Below are 18,960 nucleotides of genomic sequence, written 5' to 3' on the forward strand. Positions count from 1 at the left end.
TCCCCACTATCTATTTTTATTCTTGAAAAGCATTAGCCACCTCCCCCACTCCAAAAATCAATAGATAACTCCATAAGCAATCTCTCTCTTCTGGAGGCGAAATAATCTGAATTTCTTTAGGAACAGATATAGCCGTGAATACAGATATAGAAGAACTCAAACCAGCCTCATCAAGATTTCTTGCAGCCAGTTTCAATTATTGTTAGCCCAGAGCAGCACTGGAAATCCAGATGGAAGGGGTGAGACTGATGGAATAGCCGTGTGCCGTAGCGGCAACTTATTATTTTAAAAAAACTTGGTTACAAGAGAGGGGTAACTAACTTAGGAGATTGAGGGATGGATTTCAGGACTTTAGAGAAAGGAAGTACACACACACACACACACACACGCACACACACACGCACACACATGCACGCACACACAGGTTTTTATTTTTGGACATTATGTTGTGAAAGAAATGATTATTTGTCTCTTGTATTTAATAACTAATTAGGACCAGGGTTTTCTCCTTTTTCTACTTCCTCATCCTTTCCTTCCCTGTCCTGTCTTTTCCTTTCCTAAAACCTTAAACCTACTGCACTCTGAAGCTGAGACGCCCATGGGCCCCTGCCTAAGGGCTCCTCTGGACCCTCCTGGCTTTAGAGTGATTATCAATAGTAACTCTTGCTGTTTCCCTCCCAGCCTGATGTCTCTCTTTGTCTTGACCTCATTAAAGGAGCCATGCCCTGGCTCCTTCTTAAACAGGCCTAGTCAATGAATGAGGATTGCCTCACCCTAAGTGAGTACCTGCAAAGACCTTGGCCTAAAGGGGCAAGGTCTCCCAGGGCATCCTGGGTTATCTCCAGTCATCCTGATGAATCACTGGATTCAGATGGCTCTGGAGGAGAAGTAAGGCTGGTGACCTGCACAGCCCTCCCTCACTCAAAACAAAGTCAAGTACAAGTCATGTCATCATTTCTCTGATGGTGTGGTCTTCTTCAACAATGAAGGACGAACACAAACTTCCTGATCCAGAAATCAATCAGTGTGGGAAATCTTGGGGAAAGACTTACCCAGGCTGAGATCCCATCAAAGACAGTAAAAGCAATTCTAAGTTTAGGTGAATGGGTGGATTCTTGCTCATTGTGCTTACTCAGGTCTGGGAAAATTTTGTCAGACAGATGATGTGGAAGTTGATAAGTCTCTTTGACCAAGACTGGAGTGATCCAAGTGTGTACCCCCAAGACCCTCATTAGAATGAGCCCACATCTCATTATTAATGGTTAACCAGTAAGAGTTGATTATCATCCTGAAGAACACCCACTCCAAGGGTATATAAGCTTTGACTGGGCTCCATGATGAGTCTTTAGCATTCCAGAGTTCCATTGACCTCTTTTATTAATAAAATGCTGTAATTATTACTGAAATGATCAGTTACTCAGAACTTATGTCTCTCAAACTCTTTAAACACCAGAGTGGAGAGAAAAAGGAGATTAAAAGAAGGAATGGGATCACTGGTTGCGGTGCATGGGGCCATGATCCCTGATAATAGAATTGCTGCCACATTCTTTCTGTTTTCTCTGCCAAGAAGAGAGCGCTGTCTGCTTGACTTCAGCAAACAAAAATAGCTACCAGGGAGTGGCTACATATGATAAATAAGGCAGTGGTAAGAGGGCAGTGACCTGCTCTTGTGGAATTCAAGTCAGCTGGCCCAGATTAGCTACATCATGCAAAGGGAAAATGGGACAAGGGATCCCAGGACCAGGAAAGGGCATATGTTTTCCTGGTTTTCAGAAAAAAGAAAAGGACAAAAATCTGCAAATTCTAAACGGGTGAGCCTGATTTTGATTCCTGAGGGATTATAGAACACGTCATTAAAGAGATGGCTACCGAACTTCTAGAAAAGTTAGCAGTGATTCCAGGGCCTCAGTCTTTTCCCAGCCAGAACACATCAGGCCAGACTCACTTTATTTCCCTTTGTTTTTTTAAAAACAAGATTACTACAGTGGCTGATCAGGGAAATGGCAGATATAGTTTACCTGGATTTTAGCAGAGAATTTGACAAGATATATTTTTTAGAGCCAAGATGGAGACATGTGGAGTAGAGGGCAGTGCAGTTAGATGGATTTGATACTGGTTGAAAGGCTAGACTAAAAAAGTCATTAATGGCTCTATGTCAGCTTGGCAGGAAGTCTCCAGTGGACTGTCCCAGGGATCTGTTTAATTTTTTCCAGTGCCTTGGACAAAGAGATAAATGGTATGCTCATCAGTTTTGCAGATGACACAAAACTGGGAAAGGTAGCTAACAAACTGAATAATCGTCAAGAGCCATAAAGATCCCAAAGACCTAACTGGGCTGAACCCAGGGATGTGCTGACAAATGTTTAACAATCAGCTCACCTAAAAACATAGCACACTTTTAAGTTTAATGTGTATTCTCCATCACTTTCTGAAGTCTAGACAATCAACAAAACAATCAATCAAACCCTGAATGGTGGCATTTGCCAATTTTCGAGGTATAAATGCTCACGCTGAAAACTTAATGATTAGCTCACATTAGCACTGGCTAAATCTAATAAAATAAAATTCATTTGGGATAAATATAAAGTCTTCAAAGTATTTAAATATAAAATTAAAAAAAATCAAAATTGCAAGTACTGGCTAACATAAGAATAATTAGACAGCAGATTTTAAGAAAACAATGAGTTAGATTACCCAATATTTAACAACCAGCTTTCTGAAATACAGAGATTATGCATGACACACTTTTAAGTTTAATCTTCATCAATCACATTTTCTCCATCACTTTCTTAAGTCTGGAAAATCAACAAAACATCCCTAATTTGTAGTATTTGTCTAATTCCAGAGTGTAAATTCTTACACTAAAAATTGAACAATCACTCTTGTAGGTTGAAGTTGGCTTCAGCCCATCCCTGCTTGTGTCACGGTATCCCCTTGCAGGGATTCTCTGGAGATTTTCATCTCTCCAGGAGGGCCTAGTTCCAAGAGATTTTGTGTTTCATGGCCTTTAGTTACCAGGTGGCAAAGTTGGACTCCTCAAGGTACCACAAGCTAGTTTTCACCCTGGTCACCACTGGAATGAGGTAGAGGTTGTCCTAAAGTCATGAAATCGTAGATTTAGAGAGTATAGAGACCATCCATTCCCACTCCCTCATTTTAGAGAGGAAGAAACTAAGGCATATGGACTTAGGATTATAGATCTCATGTAGAAAGGACCTCAGAAGCCAGCCTAACCCTTTCCTTTTTAGAGAGAAAGAAGCTGAGACTCAGGGAGAGTAATGACAAATGCCAAGGCTCAAACCCAGGGCTTCTGATTTTAAATCCCAGGGTCTTTTCATGGTCCCATCCTGGCTGCCAACAAAGAAATATTTTTTTATCTGAGATTTACCCCATTCAAAAATCAGGCTTGACATAATGAGGAAACCCACAGCTATCTGGGGCTGAAGTTGACTTCTTTGGAACAGCTGGATTGAACCAATTTATTTTTTGAGATTTCCAGCTTTACAACCAGGAAGACATGGGTTGAAGTCTGTGTGACTTTGGCCAAGTCCTTTCAGTGCTCTTGGCAATTCTCTAAGACTATAATTACAGAGAAGGTGATCTGCCTTTGCACAGGGCATTTCCTCATCTGGGAGTACCCTATCCCAGTGAAGTCCAGTGCCCATCCCCTGTCCCTTCCTAAGGAGAAAGCTGAAAAGCCCTAAAAACAGGGTAGCAGTTGGCTGCTGCAGCCTGAATCTCTAATCCAGATGGTGTTTTTGCTAACTTAGACCCTGTGGAGAAGAATGCGAGCAGGTCTGGAGGTCTGAAAGGTGCACAGCTGGGCTCTATTTTAAGGTGCACAGCTGGTACCCATGTCGCTGCCCTCTGAGAGAATGACTTGTCTCAGGCGGGATTCCTGCAAATAGAAGGAAGGTTGAGCCCTCTGGAGCCCCTTCTCAGGGACTTTCCAGCCAAGATAAACTGAGCTGACCCCGCCATCCACGTTTTCCAGCTTTTTATCAGTGGGCTGTGTTTTCCTCCCTTCCTAATCCTCGTCACAGATGCCCGCTCCCAAATGGGAGGACGACAATGTTTGCAATACTTTTATTTTTGAAGGAGGAGGGAGAATTTTGTTTCGTGGCCTTGAGAGATCTCTTTTGCGTAACTGTGGAGGTGACCTTGGCCCATAAAGTGAACCCAACCTCTTGTGGGAAGCAACAAAATCTCTCCTTATATAGTGACCTGACCAGACAGTCTGGGGAGGGTTTGTCTGAAGGACCAGTGATTTCCCTGGTATAGGGTTGGGAAACTCTGGGAATGCTGGGTGACATCTCCTGTGCAACTTAGAAAGTTACCTGAAGCATTGGGGAGTTAAGGGAGTTGCCAAGGGTCACAAAGCCAGGATGTACCAGAGACAGGACTTGAACCCAGATCGTCAAGGCTTCTTGGCTATCCCTTACTCCACCCTGCTGTCCTTTAGACAACATAGTAAAATGCTAGTAGGCATTGAGAATTCTCTCAGACCAACTCCAATTTTTCTCACACTGGCACCTAGCCACCTCCCAGGTGCCCAACCATTGATTGCCCTTTCTCTGATGGTCTTATTGTTGTCTGTCTAACTGAGTTCTGCTACGTTTTGTTAACTGATGCCAAGGGGTGAGCTTTGAATAGCTTATGGTATAACTCCTTCCTAGTCAAAAGGGACTTTTTCAGATCCAAAGGTATGAAGCTGTAACGGTAGAAAGTCAGGAATAGCGTTGATATTTTTGGATGGAGGGCACCTTCCCACTCCAGTATAGGAGGGCCCCCATCTCCTCTAACGGCATGGGAAGAAACATTAGCCCTGCCCTTGTGTGTATCATGTGTTCATCAATGGAGTGGTTGGTCATGATTGTCCCACTCAAAATCGCAAAGCATATAGAACATTTTTTGCCTGATTCTTAAGGTTTTAATTAAGTATCTAGAAAGGTACTTTATATCAGCCTCTTTTTTTTGAGGGAAACCTCCATTGGTGGGAAATTCAATTCAGATTACAGCATGCATTTATTAAATGCCCAGTGTATGTAAGGCACTGGATTAGGCATTGGGGATACAAAAGCAAAACCAGAAGCTATCTTGCCCTCCAGGAACTTATATTCTAAAGAGAGAAGAGTCCTTTATTTCATAAAGAGAAACCTTTCAGTGAAATGAACAGCAGACCCATTTCTAGGTATCACTGACCTCTCAGAGCCCCAGAGCAGTCTTCAGGAGCACACAGAGGGGCGGAAGAAAGAAGAAAACAGTTTTTAATAGATGCAATATGGGTAATAGGTTTTATAAATTTAACTTTTTAAAGAACAAGGATATTGAGTTCATTATAATGACAATAATAACATAGTGCCAGGCACTGTGCTAAATACTTTACAAATATTATCTCATTTTATCCTCATTTTTTATTATTCCCATTTTACAGTTGAGGAAACTGAGGCAAACAGAGGTTAGGTAACTTGTCCAGGGTCACACAGGGAGTAAGTGTCTGAGACTGGTTTTTTACTTAGGTTTTCTTGTCTCCAGGTCCATAGTCTATCCGCTGCACCCCCTAGGTACCCCAAAATACTTCTACAAAACACTTTCAGTTATTATTTCTAAAATACATTTAAGAAGAATGCTACCCCCCAGACTTGAACTCCAGAAATACCAGGAGGAAAATCAAAAGGTAGATGGTAGTTTTGATTTCCAATGAATGTATTCTCATTTACTAGGTTAATTGTATTTTTTCCTAGTTAAACCTCTTCACTCAGTCTAACTCCAGAGTTTTTGAATCACACAGTTTTAACAGCATTCTCAATCAGCCAACACGCTATCAGGTAAGCACTTATTGGGCATGTATATATATATATATATATATATGTATGTATATATATATGTATGTATGTGTATATGTGCACATATGTAACTGTGTGTGTTTGTGAGTAGAAATTCATCCTTCATTTGTACTGTGAATTTCAGAGTTGACCTTAGAGACCCCCTTATTCAATGTGAGGATGCAAAAGAGTGGTTCTAGAACATTCCAAGTAAGGACTGGCTATGGTTTGGGGAGAACAGTCAGTGCCAGGCTGTGGAAAAACGGTACAAGTTTGATGGCTAACCATGTTATCCTCATGGACAGGACATAAATACGCGTGACACCTGGCCTGGATTTATAAATATTTTGCCTTGAGACAACTCTTTTTCTACCCAATTATTGTCCATACTTGGGGAATTTGTCTACATTGGCACCATCTTGAAGGGAGAAGGGGAGGGGGGAAGAGGGGGAAAAGCCTTTATGAAGTGACTACTTTGTGCCAGGCGTTGTGCTAATCACTTTACACTTATTATCTCTTTTGATCCTCACAATAACCCTGGAAGGTAGGTGCTATTATTATTTGCAATTTACAGATGAAGAAACTGAGGCAGACAGGGGTAAAGTGACTTGCCCAGGGTCACATAGCTAGAATGAATCTGAGGCAGGATTTGAACTCAGGTCTTCCTGATGCCACATCCAGTGTTCTAACCACTGTAGCACCTAGCTGCCTTGCAATGATATTGTGTATTTTGCATTTTAATATTGAGCGAGATATTTGAAAGCTGTTCTCAAACTTGAGGTGGGGGGAGCATGGTTCCTTTCCCCTCAAGTGGATCATTATGGTTTCCAAATCTCCAGGCTATTTCTCATGGTGATCCAGCCCCAAATGAGGATGAAGGGGATCAGGAAGTTGTGTATCGGGTTAAATAGTTGTAAAGGGCAGTGCTGGTGTGGGGGCTGGGGGGCTGGGGCTTCTTTTCACACTTCCTCCTGTAAAACTGACTTTGACTTTTAAATATTCTTCTATGAACTGAAATAAGGAATATGTCATTGCCAAAGGCAGACATCTGAAGACTGGCCCAACATTAGCCATGTGCTTTGGAAGCTGCCCTGGTGCCAGGGGCCATGAAGCTGGGCCAGTGCAGCCTGAGAAGTGCCCCCCAACCTCCCCACCCCCCGGGCTCTGCTCCTTGTGCCTTGTACCTTTTCTCCCTGGGACATCTTTGCAGCTCCCTCTCTTTCATCCTTGGCCCCCAGGGCCCTTGCACTAGGCATTGTCCCCAACTCCTTCCTTCTCTTCCTTTGGGTGATCATTTGCTTCTTCTCTCCTGGGCAGCTGCCCTACCTCTCCTCCATGTATCAACCTCAGCTCATGACCTCAAGCAGCGGGGATGCACCAGCCTGTTGAGATTCATTAGACATGCAACAAAGGTGTATTAAATAGGGTTATAGAGGCCTTTTAAGGTTTGCAGTGTCTTGTTTGGTCCATACAACAACCCTCTCAGGTAGGTGCTGTTATCATCCCCATTTTATAGATGTAGTAAGGCTAGGAGGATAGGTGATGTGTCCAAGGTCACACAGCTAGGAAGAATCTGAGGCAGGATTGAAGCTCGGGGATTCTTGACTCCACATTCAGAGCTCCATCTCCTGCATCACCTAGTGGCCTCTGCAATGTGTTCTGTACAGAGAAAAAGAGAAAGAGAAAGGAGGGGGGGAAGGAGAAAGGGAAATGGGAGAAAAGGAGAGAACAGAGTGGAAAGGGAGGGAGGAGAAAGAGGTGAGAGTAGAGGAGAGGGAAAAAAGGGCAAGAGAGAAGAAAAGAGGAGAAGAGAGGAGAGCCAAGGGAGAAGGGGAAGGGGAGAGAGAAGAAAAGGAGGAAAAGAAGAGAGAAGCAGGGGAGATAGAGAGAAGAAAGGGGAAAGAGAAGGTGAGAGAAAGGAGGGAGAAGGGGCGGAGAGAGAGAGAGGATGGAGGAAGAAAGAACCCAAGTACTCATGAAGTGCCTGCTGTGTACCAGGCCATGTGCTGAGCACATCTGATATTCCCACCAACCCTGGAAGGTAGGCGCTGTTGTCCCTCTTTCATAGTTGAGGAAAGTGAGGCCGACAGTGGTAAAGTAACATCTCCAGGGTCACACATCTAGTGAGTTCTTCAGGCTTAATTTTAGCTCCGGTCTTCCTGACTTCAAGCCCAGTGCTGAAAATGGGAAAAAGGGAAAGAGAAGAGAGGAAAAGGGGAAGGAAGAGAAAGAGAGACAGAGACAGAGAGAGTGAGAGAGAGAAGGGAGGAGAAGAGAGGAAAGGGGGAAGAAAGAGAAAGAGAGAGAAAAAGGAAGAGAGAGAAGGGAGGAGAGAGAGAAAAGGGGGAGAGAGAAAGAGAAGGGGAGTGGGGAGAGAGGCAGAGAGAGAGATAGAGAGAGGATAAAAGAGAGTGGGGGGAAGGAAGACAGAATACTATGAATTGTGAGCTCCCAGGAAATGATGGTGACTCAGAAGTCCATTCTGAGCTCTGCACATCCCTGCCAGTCGGGATCCAAGGTGAGGCTCCCGGCAGGTCATTCCCCTGAGGCCCCTCCTCAGACTGAGTGCTCTGTGGCTACTAATATACTATTAGAGGAGAGGGGGCTTTCCATGGCATGGTGGAAGTGAAAAAGGCATAAGGAGAAATTCCAGCTGTGATGAGGCCTTGGGCACAGCTTTAGTGGAGGAGTAAAGATAATAGCCCAGGTTTCTGTGGTGGTTTCTGGTTTCCAAGCCCTTTGTTCACCACCCGGGAATGTAACGCAGATGGCATCATCCCTATTTTCTAGATGAGGGAAGTGAGGCCTGGGAGGTGTGCTGATCTAAGGGGAGTGCCAGGCCCTGGCGGAGCTCAGGTTTCCTGACTTCCCATTCACTCTGCCAGCGCTCCAGGCTTCCATGTTGTGTCCATGTCATGATGGGTCAGAGTCTCACAATATCTAGAGATGGCACAGACACACAAGGCCACTTGGAAGACGATTATATGGGGGAAGGGGTCTAAGAAATGACTCCTTATTTCAAGAGACTAATAAGGCTTGCTGTATAGTCTAGTTAATTGGCAGTAGAAATATAGCATTCAAAGCTGGAAGGGTCCTTGGACTTAGTCTATCGCCTAGTTTATCTTTCTCACTTTACAGAAGAAACAGAGGCTCTGAGCTGGTAAGGAGAGGGGCCAGGGTCACACGGGGAGAAAGGAGCCAGAGCCCTGACTTCCCTCCTGCTGTCCCTTCCACCGTAGTCCCTTCCTTCCCAAGAGCGGCCCGGGTTCCAGTGGCTGCCTGGCTCCTTCCACAACAGCAGGGTCGATTCAAGCCACTGGTCATTCTCTCATGGCAGGTTTTGCTTGCAGGTGCATAGGACTCTTGCGAGCATAAGTTGTGGGCCTTTTTACATATATAAACAGTGGTATAATTATGTCTTCTTTCTGCAGCAAATAATGAAAAGGCTCATAAAACGTTATGTTCTGAAAGCCCAGGTAGACAAGGAGAATGACGAAGTCAATGAAGGTGAGTAACTCCTGCAGGAGAAACTGGCTTTGAGAAGGGTTTCACCAAACATGGAAGATGGGAGCAAGGGAGGGGGGGGGAGGGAGAAGGAGGGAGGGAGGAAAAGAGAGAGAGGAGAGGAGGTACAGAGGGGGGGAGGAAGAAAGGGAAGAGAAGGAAGGAAGATGGAGAGAAAGAAGGAGGGAGGGAGGAAAAGAGAGAGAGGAGAGGAGGATGGAGAGAGAAAGGGAGAGAGAGAGAGGAGGGACAGAGGGAGGGAGGGGAGGGAGAAGGAGGGAGGAAGAAGGGAAGAGAAGGAAGGAAGGTGGAGGGAAAGAAGGAGGGAGGGAGGAAAAGAGAGAGAGGAGAGGAGGATGGAGAGAGAAAAGGAGAGAGAGGGATTGGGAGGGGAGGGGGAAGGGAAGGAAGGCCCTTTGGACATCTTAAAACATTACAGAAGTTAGATTTTTGATTATTTGAGTTGAGTCTTTGTTATAATTCAAGGGCAGCTGAGCAAGCCATGGCATGTTTTTCAAGCATCTGAGCAGAGCCATAAATAGGGCTTTTTGTGCCTAGGGAAAAGAGAGCAAGGAGGAAGGAGCCAGAGGGCAAGACAAGGGAGGGAATGGGAACAGTGAGAGGAGGAAAGGTTCTGTCTGGTATCCTGGAGTGAAGTCCTAGATATGACTTCAAGAGGCAGCGTTGGTTGTACCCTAGACTTGGGGCCAGGCAGACATGGGTTCAAATCCTACCTCAGGAACTTACTTGCTGTGTAACTCTGGGCAAGTCACTTCCTCTCTCGAATTTCCTCAGATATAAAATGAGAGATTTGACACCGATGTCCTTAGGATCTTAGGGATTCTATGATGGCCCCATGTCTAAGAACCTCTGAACTCCCATTTGGTGAGAGCCAAGGATTCCTGGGCAGGAGCCCAGGTGACAGGCCATCCCGACCCACCTGCCATTTCTCAACAGTCTGTATGAGTCTTTTCCTTCACTGATGGAGTCTTAATCCTCACAACCCTGGTTAGGCAGCTGTACCAATTCCTGTTTAATAATCACATGGAAACATGGACAGTTGTCCACTCAGAAAGTAACGATGGGGCCAAAACAGACGCATGTCTGGTAGCCTGGTGACTATTCCCTTCGTATGGATCTCGCTATCTAAAAGATGCTGACTGTGTGACCCTGGGCAGGTCACTTGACTTTTTGGTGCCTCAGTCTCCTTTCAGGCAGTATTGTAAGAAATGCCCTTGTAAGACTTGGCCCTTTTCAGTTGCTGCCTGGACTCTGGAGGCCATGAAGGATTCAGGTACCGCTTGGGCTCACTGCCTGACTGTCAGAGGCATCATTGTTTTTGTCTGTCCTGGCAAGAAGAGGAAGAACCAGTGTCTTCTGTAAAAATATATGAGCTGGAAAGTGTTTGGGGACCTGTTATTAATACAGGAGTTTTTTGGATCTGACTTATTCAGATGTGCAAACTCTTCATTTGTTTATTAAGACCTATTATTGGGATTTTCTTTTAAGGGGCAGTTTTCTCTAGTAACAAAATACCTGACACATGACAATTTAAGGTTGTGAAGTGCTTTATTCATTACTTCAGATTCTCACAACAGCCTTGTGTGGCAGGTATTGGAGACTTTATGGTCACTGGTTTACAGATGAGGAAACTGAGGTTAAGAGGTTAAGTGACTTGCCCAGGGTCACATACCTTGTGAGGGTCAAGTATTCTTACTCCAAGTCCAATTGGCTCTATGCCATATCAAATTCTCTTAAGCTACCCTCTAGAGCAAAGGTTCTTGAACATTTTTGTGTCCTGGACCCTGTAACCATCTGGCAAAACCTATAAAACCTCTTCTCAGAATAATGTTTTGAAGTGTATAAAACCGACCGCAGAGGATTACAAATGAGCCAGAAGATTCCTTGAAAACAAAAAATGTAATTTTTTCTTATCCAAGTTCATGGATCCTTGAAATCTATCCAGAGACCCCATAGGGTTTCATGAAGCTGAGGGTAATACCCCCTCCTCTAGAGGATGGGCATACTTGGGGACGTGATCTTCATTGCCTTGCTTGTTATAGTCATCATGGCAATTTAGGGACTGTCTTGTTCTTTGGCTCCTTTCTGTACCAGGAGATGGAATAGTGGCACCAAGGTGGCAGCTCATCCCAGAACTCCTAGTCATCATGGTTGGCACTGATGGAGTGCCTAACAATTATGATACACTCAACATGGATCATCTCATGTTGAGCCTCATGACAACCCTAATTTCCATTTTCAGGAAGCTGGAGAAATCTGCCCAAGATCACACAGCTAATAAGACACAGACACAAATGTGGAAATTAGACCCATCTTCGTTAATATTAGTACATATGAAGGAAATAATTTCATAAGCTCATTTTAGATATTGGTTAATGAATCTCCAAAACCAAACTTTCATCACCAGTAGCCTAATGCTGAGTCCCTTCATCTGCAGGCTACATTTTAAAAGATTACAAAGATCAGAGTAAAGGATATTAAATAATGTATTTTCCAGACTATTCTATAACTTTATAGATTATTCTACAAATATAAAGGCAAGTTGACTTGGGAGTATCTTGCTTAGAAAGTTCCTGAATTTAAGGTCCATATCTACCTTGTTGCCTTGTCCAAGTCTGTCTGTATTAGGGAGGTCTGAGTGATGGCTAATGGGTACTTTACATGAGAGGTGTCACACTTAGTCACAAAACTCCTCAACCAGATTAGCATGCAGTTGGGAAGTGTTTAACAAATAAATTAAAAACAGAACATAGATAATGTTAATTTGTGATTTCCTATGTTAATATATGAGGTAGCCAGGTGACTCCAAGGTTAGAGTGTTGCTGCTAGAGTCAGGAAGACCTGAGTTCAAATCCAGCCTTAGACATTCACTAGCCGTGTGACTCTGGGCAAGTCACAAGTTTCCCTTAATTCATTGGAGAAGGAAATAGCAAACCACTCCATTATCTTTGCCAAGAAAACCCCATTTGGGGTTACAGAGTCCAACTACTGAACAATTATAAAGTCCATTGCACAGGAAGGATTATTTCTATTGGAGCTGGACACCTCTGCTTTATGTTATAATTTGAGAGTGAGTCATATTTTGGGGTAATGGCAGCTATGATGGTGCTAAATGTCATTGGTGGAGGGGCCTCCCTAATAGGCAAGGCTGTCTAGTGCTGTGCTAATGATTCTGGAGATAGTGGCTGCCTGCCCCATTGATTCTACAGCCTGTGCCCCGTGGCCCCTGTTTCACCATCATATTTCTTGTTATTTTTCTGGTACAGACGCTTGGGGCGAGCCAGCCAGCTCATCTGCCCACCATTGCCTTCTCTGGCTTTCTCCCATCCCTGTAAATGCCACTCCCTTTCTCTGGAGTGTCTTTGTTCTTTTCCCATCCCCTCTTCTGAAACTTGTTCAAAATTGACCACTTCCAGGAAGGCATCTGATAAACCCATGTTGAATCAAACTCAGTTCATGGGCTTTTAGCTTTAGTGCTCTGAGGAATCTGTCCTATAGAGCCCCCTTGGTGTACAGATGAGAAAACTGAGTCCCAGAGAGTGAAACTTACTTACTCAAGGTCACACAGTAAGTGACAGCTGTAATCTGAGTCCATGTTTGTTAACTCCAAATTCAGAAGTTTTTCTATTACCCATACTGGTTCCTCAAGCAGAACTCTGAGGTTCTTGAAACCCTTTGTCAGACCACAGAACGTCCTCTCAGTGGATTCACTATGTGTGACTCTCAACTAAAGGGACCAAAGGTACTTTACCTTCTGGATAACCCTGGGTGTGGGAGGCATTCCAACTGTGGCTCAGAGACAAATGTTGGACAAGGTGACCCCTAAGGTTCCTCCCAGCTCTGGGTTTGGAGTTCTATTATCCCTATGCACCTACTAGCAAATCATACCAAAACCAAGTTGCAGAATAAACATGGGATTGTTGATTCTGAATATCACTGGTTTAGCAAATTAGACTTTTTTAAGGGGAAAAATCTGAAATATGTACCTTGAAAATATCCAGAGATTTCTTTACATTGAATGAATTTTACATATTCTTTTCCAAATCAATGAACTAGAGACCAAAAATGACTTTCTACCATCTTTTCTCACAAATACTACAGGTGAACTGAAAGAAATCAAACAAGACATTTCAAGCCTGCGCTATGAACTCTTGGAAGACAAGTCCCAAGCCACAGAGGAGTTAGCAGTTCTGATCCATAAACTCACAGAGAAGCTAAATCCCAGCATGCTGAGATGTGAATGACTCAAGGGTCTGAGGCTCTCTTGTTGACTGTAGCACAAACACAGGCAATAATATTTCTAACAGATACTTGGGGGAAGACTGTCAATTTTTAGCATAAACTGCCTTTATTATGTGATTCTCTCCTTGAAAGCTAAGACTTTAAGATTTGACTTGTTCAGTCCATCAACAAAATGATCCTCTTTTAATTGTCTGTACTGATGTTTTTACATTTTTAAAAAACAAGATAGCATTTTACAAAAATATCCAATTGTAGGGGACTGATCAGGGGAGTCTGACCAGCTGGATGAAGGTATAGGGAGGTCAGCCTTGGTTTGCCATTTTGTTTGGATTTCTCTTGAGAAGGTGTAGACTTGTCTCTTGTGTGATGTTGTGAAAAGAATACTTAGATGTACTTAGAATCATGGGACTTGGGGTCAAATCCTGACTCATCTATTTACCTCAGTTGTGTCCTTGAGCCATTGATTTTCCCTCTCTCAGTTTCTTCATCTGTAAAATGAGGGAATCAGACTAGATGACCTCTAAAGTCCTTTCTGGGTCAAAAAGTCTGTGGTGAGCTAACTCTGATGACTTTATTGAGAAGACTGAGGATATCTCCTTAGCTTAAGTCCTTGTGACTCATTAAGACCCTCTGATTAAGAGTGATTAAACTTTCATGGGTATAATTTGATGACTCAGGCTATGAATTTGAGTTGCCTTGTATTAGGCAGAAAGCGAGCCATTAGGTCTGAGTGTAGGTTTTCAGAGGGATTCAGAGAGGGTCCAAGCCAGAGAGGTGACAGCAAGCTAACAATCGCTGAATGGAAATGGGATTACAGTGTTTCATCCCCCAAAGACCGCCAAGGAACCAGTCCTCCTTCCTCACCATGCCAAGAAGGGCTTCTGTGAAGTGGCATCCAAACTCAGGAGATGCCCTCAGTCCCATCATGGAGTTGTTAATGGGCATTTTCACAGTTGTATGGGAAATCTAAATCCCAAAGCAAGGCTCACTTTCTTCTAACTGTATCAGGTTGATCCACCTCTCCTAATCAGCTCTCTATACTACATTCAACTGCTATGGATCATTTTCCTTTCTTTTTTTTTTTTTTACAACTGACCCTTCAGCATTTGCACTAACTGGTTGGCCACAAAAAGAAATAGCCCAAATTGTACCTTCCCTTGCAGCGAGTGGTCCAAAAAGATTTCTTTGGAGAATTGTGGAAGAACACATATATAGGCCAGTGGGGCTCAGGGAGACTTACTGAGACATTTTTTTTTGGTTCAGAGATTATCAGTGTTGCCTTTGAGCAGTGAGTCAGGAGCTTGATAGCAAGATGGTGTTGTACTGTCCGAAGCAATGAACACTGTTGTATGCTTTATTTATCTGTATATACATGTTGTATGTCGTGTCCTTTCCGTCATAGATTCCCTTTACCTTTCTGGAGGTAATCTGAATTTAGTCCCAAGTACATTTTCACAGGCAGAGACTTTATTTTCAGTTCTCTGCCAGGCTGACACCTTATTGCATGGCTGCCTCTGATTAAAGCTTAGCAGCTCAGTGCAATAGTCACGCTTAGTGGGCTTTGAATTTTGTGAACGTGTCTTTTATGCAAAGAAATCGTGCACTAAAATGAGGAGCAATAATAGAAAAGCCGAAACCCTGTCGGACAGAACTAGGTCCTTGTCTGGGGACCTTCAGGAATGCTGCATAAATACGGCTGGATGCTTGTGTGGCCGGCAGATGGCGCCAAGGAGGGCAGAATTGGACTGAGGAGGACTTTGCCCCTTCTAACCAAAGGGGATGGGTCTTAATGTAATAGACCACACTCACCTCTACCCGTAGGTCTTGTCAAGGGTGGGAAACCTTCGGCCTTGAGGCCACATGTGGCCTTTGAGGTTCTTGGGTTCGGCCTTTTGACTGAGTCCAAGTTTTACAGAACCCATCCTTTTATTAAGGGGATTTGTCCTGTGAAGTTTGGATTCAGTCAAAGGGCTGCACCCAGGGACCTCAAGGCTGCAGGTTCCCCACCCTTGGTTGGATGGAGAGATTACCTTTCCTCTGGGAGACCCCTCTTTTCCCTTCCTCATCTCTGGAAACTCCTGGGAGGGGAAGGTGGAAATTGCCAGATCTGCCTTTATTCAAAGCTTCCGGGGACAAAGAGATAAACTCCAAGTTTTAGCCCAGTGCAGTGGTCCAGAAGTTCTCAAAGTTGTCCTTTCTCCCTATTATTTCTAGGAGCTTATTAATGAAGATTATTAAGAAACTAAAAACAAAAGGTCAGAGCCATCAGGGTAGAGTGACCTTTAGTTGCCAAGTCAAAGATGGTCTGTCGAAATCTTTGTATTCAAATAATCGCTGCAGTCCCCCCAGTCTTTGTACTCAAATAAAGACAAAGGCATTTTAGAAATTCTATCTTAGTCCAAAGGAAACCAGATCTGAAGTGCTAATAAAGAAATAAGGAATAAAAGTAAAAAAGAGATTTGTCATTTGAACATCTACCCTTTCAGACAGAACAGGAAGAGCAAGGAGAAATAGAAAACAACTCATCAACGACTTGGATTTCCTCAGGAAAGACCAGTCTCATTCTCCCCAGAAGGATCCTTAGGAAATGAAGACCTCTGTAAGCAGTAGGTTCCAGAAGCTTAATGCTTAGAAGGACAGCGGCCATGCCAAACATCCTCCATTGCGGCTGCTGCGGCAACCACCTGCTTTTTGTCCCCACTAGAGGCAGTTGAGACTTTTCTGGGCCAACCTAACTCTGTCCCTCTAAAGTCCCTTCTGGTCTAATACTATGTAATTAATCCTGTCTCTTCCCAAGCTGAACAGGGAAAGCTGTCTCTGAGGCACTGAACTACATCTCCTAGGGGCCCTCTGAACCCTCCGTCATGCTTGCTTGGTGATAATTGGCAATCCCATCCCTAGGGGACATCTGTGTTCATCACTACAAACATCTATTGAGAGATGATTTCATCTAACCAAATCGTTCCAGTCCGGCTTTCTTGGTTTTGGTGTCTATACCTGCAGTTTAATTTCTGTAGGACTCTCTCATGTGTCAGAGCCAGGACTGTTACCTAGGACTTTTCAGCTCCAAAACTGACTCTCTATCCACTGTTTCACTGCCTCTTCAACCATAGACATAATACAGAAACTGGCACATTTGTATCTGAAGTGTATCAGCATGCCTCAGACTCCAAATACTGGAAGGTTGTCATAAGAAATGGAGATTATATTTCTATTTTCCACAAGAGAGAAGAAATAGGAATGCCATGTGGGGGCAAAAGGGTGAGGGGTGGGGTTGCAGAGAGGCAGATTTAGGGCCAGTGACTTAACATTTCTGAGCCATCCCAAAGTGGAGTGGGCTATCTCAGAAACCTCCTCTCATTGAAGGTCTTCAAGCAAAGGTGGGGTGACCATTTACAGGGTATGTTGGAGGGGGCATTCTTCTCTAGATAGAGGTTGGACCACATGCCCTTTGAGGTCCCTTCCAACTCTGGTATTCTGGCATTCCACAAAGAATTGAGTTTCAAGCTAATAAGGTATCTTAGCACAAGGATTTGCACCTGCAAAATGTATTGCCAAAAAGCAGGGAGAGACCCAAAAGGACTTCTGCCAGCTAGTTTAAATCATTTAGAGATTTATACTCTGGATCATGAATTTCCCTGTCTCCTCTCCCATGCCTCCAAAGCTTTTCCCATAGCACTCTCTTAGGAATGTAAATTGTAATCATTTTCTTCTTCCTCTATCCAGATGAAAAAGCCCTGTTTGGAGGGCAGAACCAAATACAGCTTCCCAGATTCAATGACGTCAGCTAGCATGTCCTGGAGATAACTGACAGTTTCTACCTTGAGAACTTTGTTTCTGTTGCCATTAAGAAAAAAAAAAATCCCCTTCATGCTGTACCAATAGCATATTCATTCTAAAAGCTCTCCAAATTTCACATGTATTTTACAGTTGAATATTTGATGTGAAACCTCAGACCTTAATAAAAGATTGAATATTTTTCTAGTGTTATGTGTTAATATCCACTTACATGGGCTGTGACAAAACGTGAACTTTTGGTACCATTTAAATCCAGAAATCCCCTGCTCTGCAGTGTCGGGACAGACTCCAGCAGCAACAAAGAAATGCCTTTGGCTACCCACCTCCTGGCATTAGATCAGGTTGCAAGGCACTTGAGGACAGGGGCTGCCTTTTGCCTCTTTTTGTATTCTTAGTGTTTAGCACAGTGCCTGGCACATAGTAGGTGCTTAATTTTAATTAATATAAATAAATAATATAATATAAATATATTTATAATATATTATAATAATTATATATAATCATATAATATGATATCTTTATGACATAAATAATATAATATTGTTAATAATTAATGTTTATTGGGCTTCTAGGTGATACAGTTGATAGAGTGCCAGGTCTGGAGTCAGTAAGACCTGAGTTCAAATGTGGCCTCCGACACCTACAAGCTGTGTGACCCTGAACAAGTCACTTGACCCTGTTTGCCTCTGTTTCCTGATTTGTAAAATGAGCTGGGGAAGGAAATGGCAAACCCCTTCAGTTATCTTTGACATGAAAACTCCAAATGGGGTTACAGAGAGTTGGACATAACTGAAAAAATAACTATAAATACTAAGGATCTGACTGTAACTTCCTGGTGGCCTAAGTGCAAAAAATCCAAGACCCAACAAGTCGCCTCCTCTTTCCTTTTGGCCAGTGAAGCTACCCAAATCAATGTTCTCTCTTTAATGAACATCCTCTCCATATTATGATTTCTCCCTTAGGGGTTTTCTAAATGATCTGCAAGTGTTTCACTGCCTTCTAAACTCAAACCTGAGATACCAGGCTTTCCTGAGTCAGGACTGGCTTATTATGCAGTATTAAATGTAAAAAAAATACCAGAAAAAAGGAGAATCTATAATGAAGGAAGAGAAAATAAAAGAGATTACCAGAACCTATTTTGTCTAATTATGTACTAAAAAAATCTTAAATGCATGAACATTTACAAAAATATAAAATATTTTGATTGATAAAATAAGAAATAGATCATTTAAATAACCCAATGTCAGAAAAAGAAATTGAAAAAACCATAAATTCATTCTTCCCAAAAAACCTAGGAACAGATAGATTTAAAAGTAAATTCTATCAAATGTTCAAAAATTAGGACAAGAATGGATCCTACAAAATTCTGCCATCGACAGAAATATAGCCTTGATACCCAAACCAGGGAGAGACAAAACAGAAGTAGAAAAGATTAATATCACAATGAATATTAATGCGAAAATATGAATAAAAATTAGTAAAGAAGCTATAGGAAAGTACTTAAAATACTATACACTGTGACCAAGTTGGATTATACCAGGATTCTAAATTTTGAAAACTACAAACCTAA

General features: G+C 43.0%; 1 protein-coding gene across 1 annotated transcript in view; it reads left to right on the forward strand.

The window, feature by feature from the left end:
* Window positions 1–17,571, forward strand: part of TRPC3 (transient receptor potential cation channel subfamily C member 3) — a 92,420-nt gene extending 74,849 nt beyond the window's left edge. Inside the window, exons 10-12 of the mRNA XM_072625228.1 lie at window positions 5,745–5,828; window positions 9,257–9,332; window positions 13,452–17,571. Of these exons, the coding sequence (XP_072481329.1) occupies window positions 5,745–5,828; window positions 9,257–9,332; window positions 13,452–13,594 (303 nt within the window). The 3' untranslated portion in view covers window positions 13,595–17,571. The remainder of the gene's footprint in view (window positions 1–5,744; window positions 5,829–9,256; window positions 9,333–13,451) is intronic.
* The last annotated feature ends 1,389 nt before the right edge of the window (window positions 17,572–18,960 follow it).

Source organism: Notamacropus eugenii, chromosome 7 (genome assembly GCF_028372415.1).
Source record: "Notamacropus eugenii isolate mMacEug1 chromosome 7, mMacEug1.pri_v2, whole genome shotgun sequence".
NCBI classification, from domain to species: Eukaryota; Metazoa; Chordata; class Mammalia; order Diprotodontia; family Macropodidae; genus Notamacropus; species Notamacropus eugenii.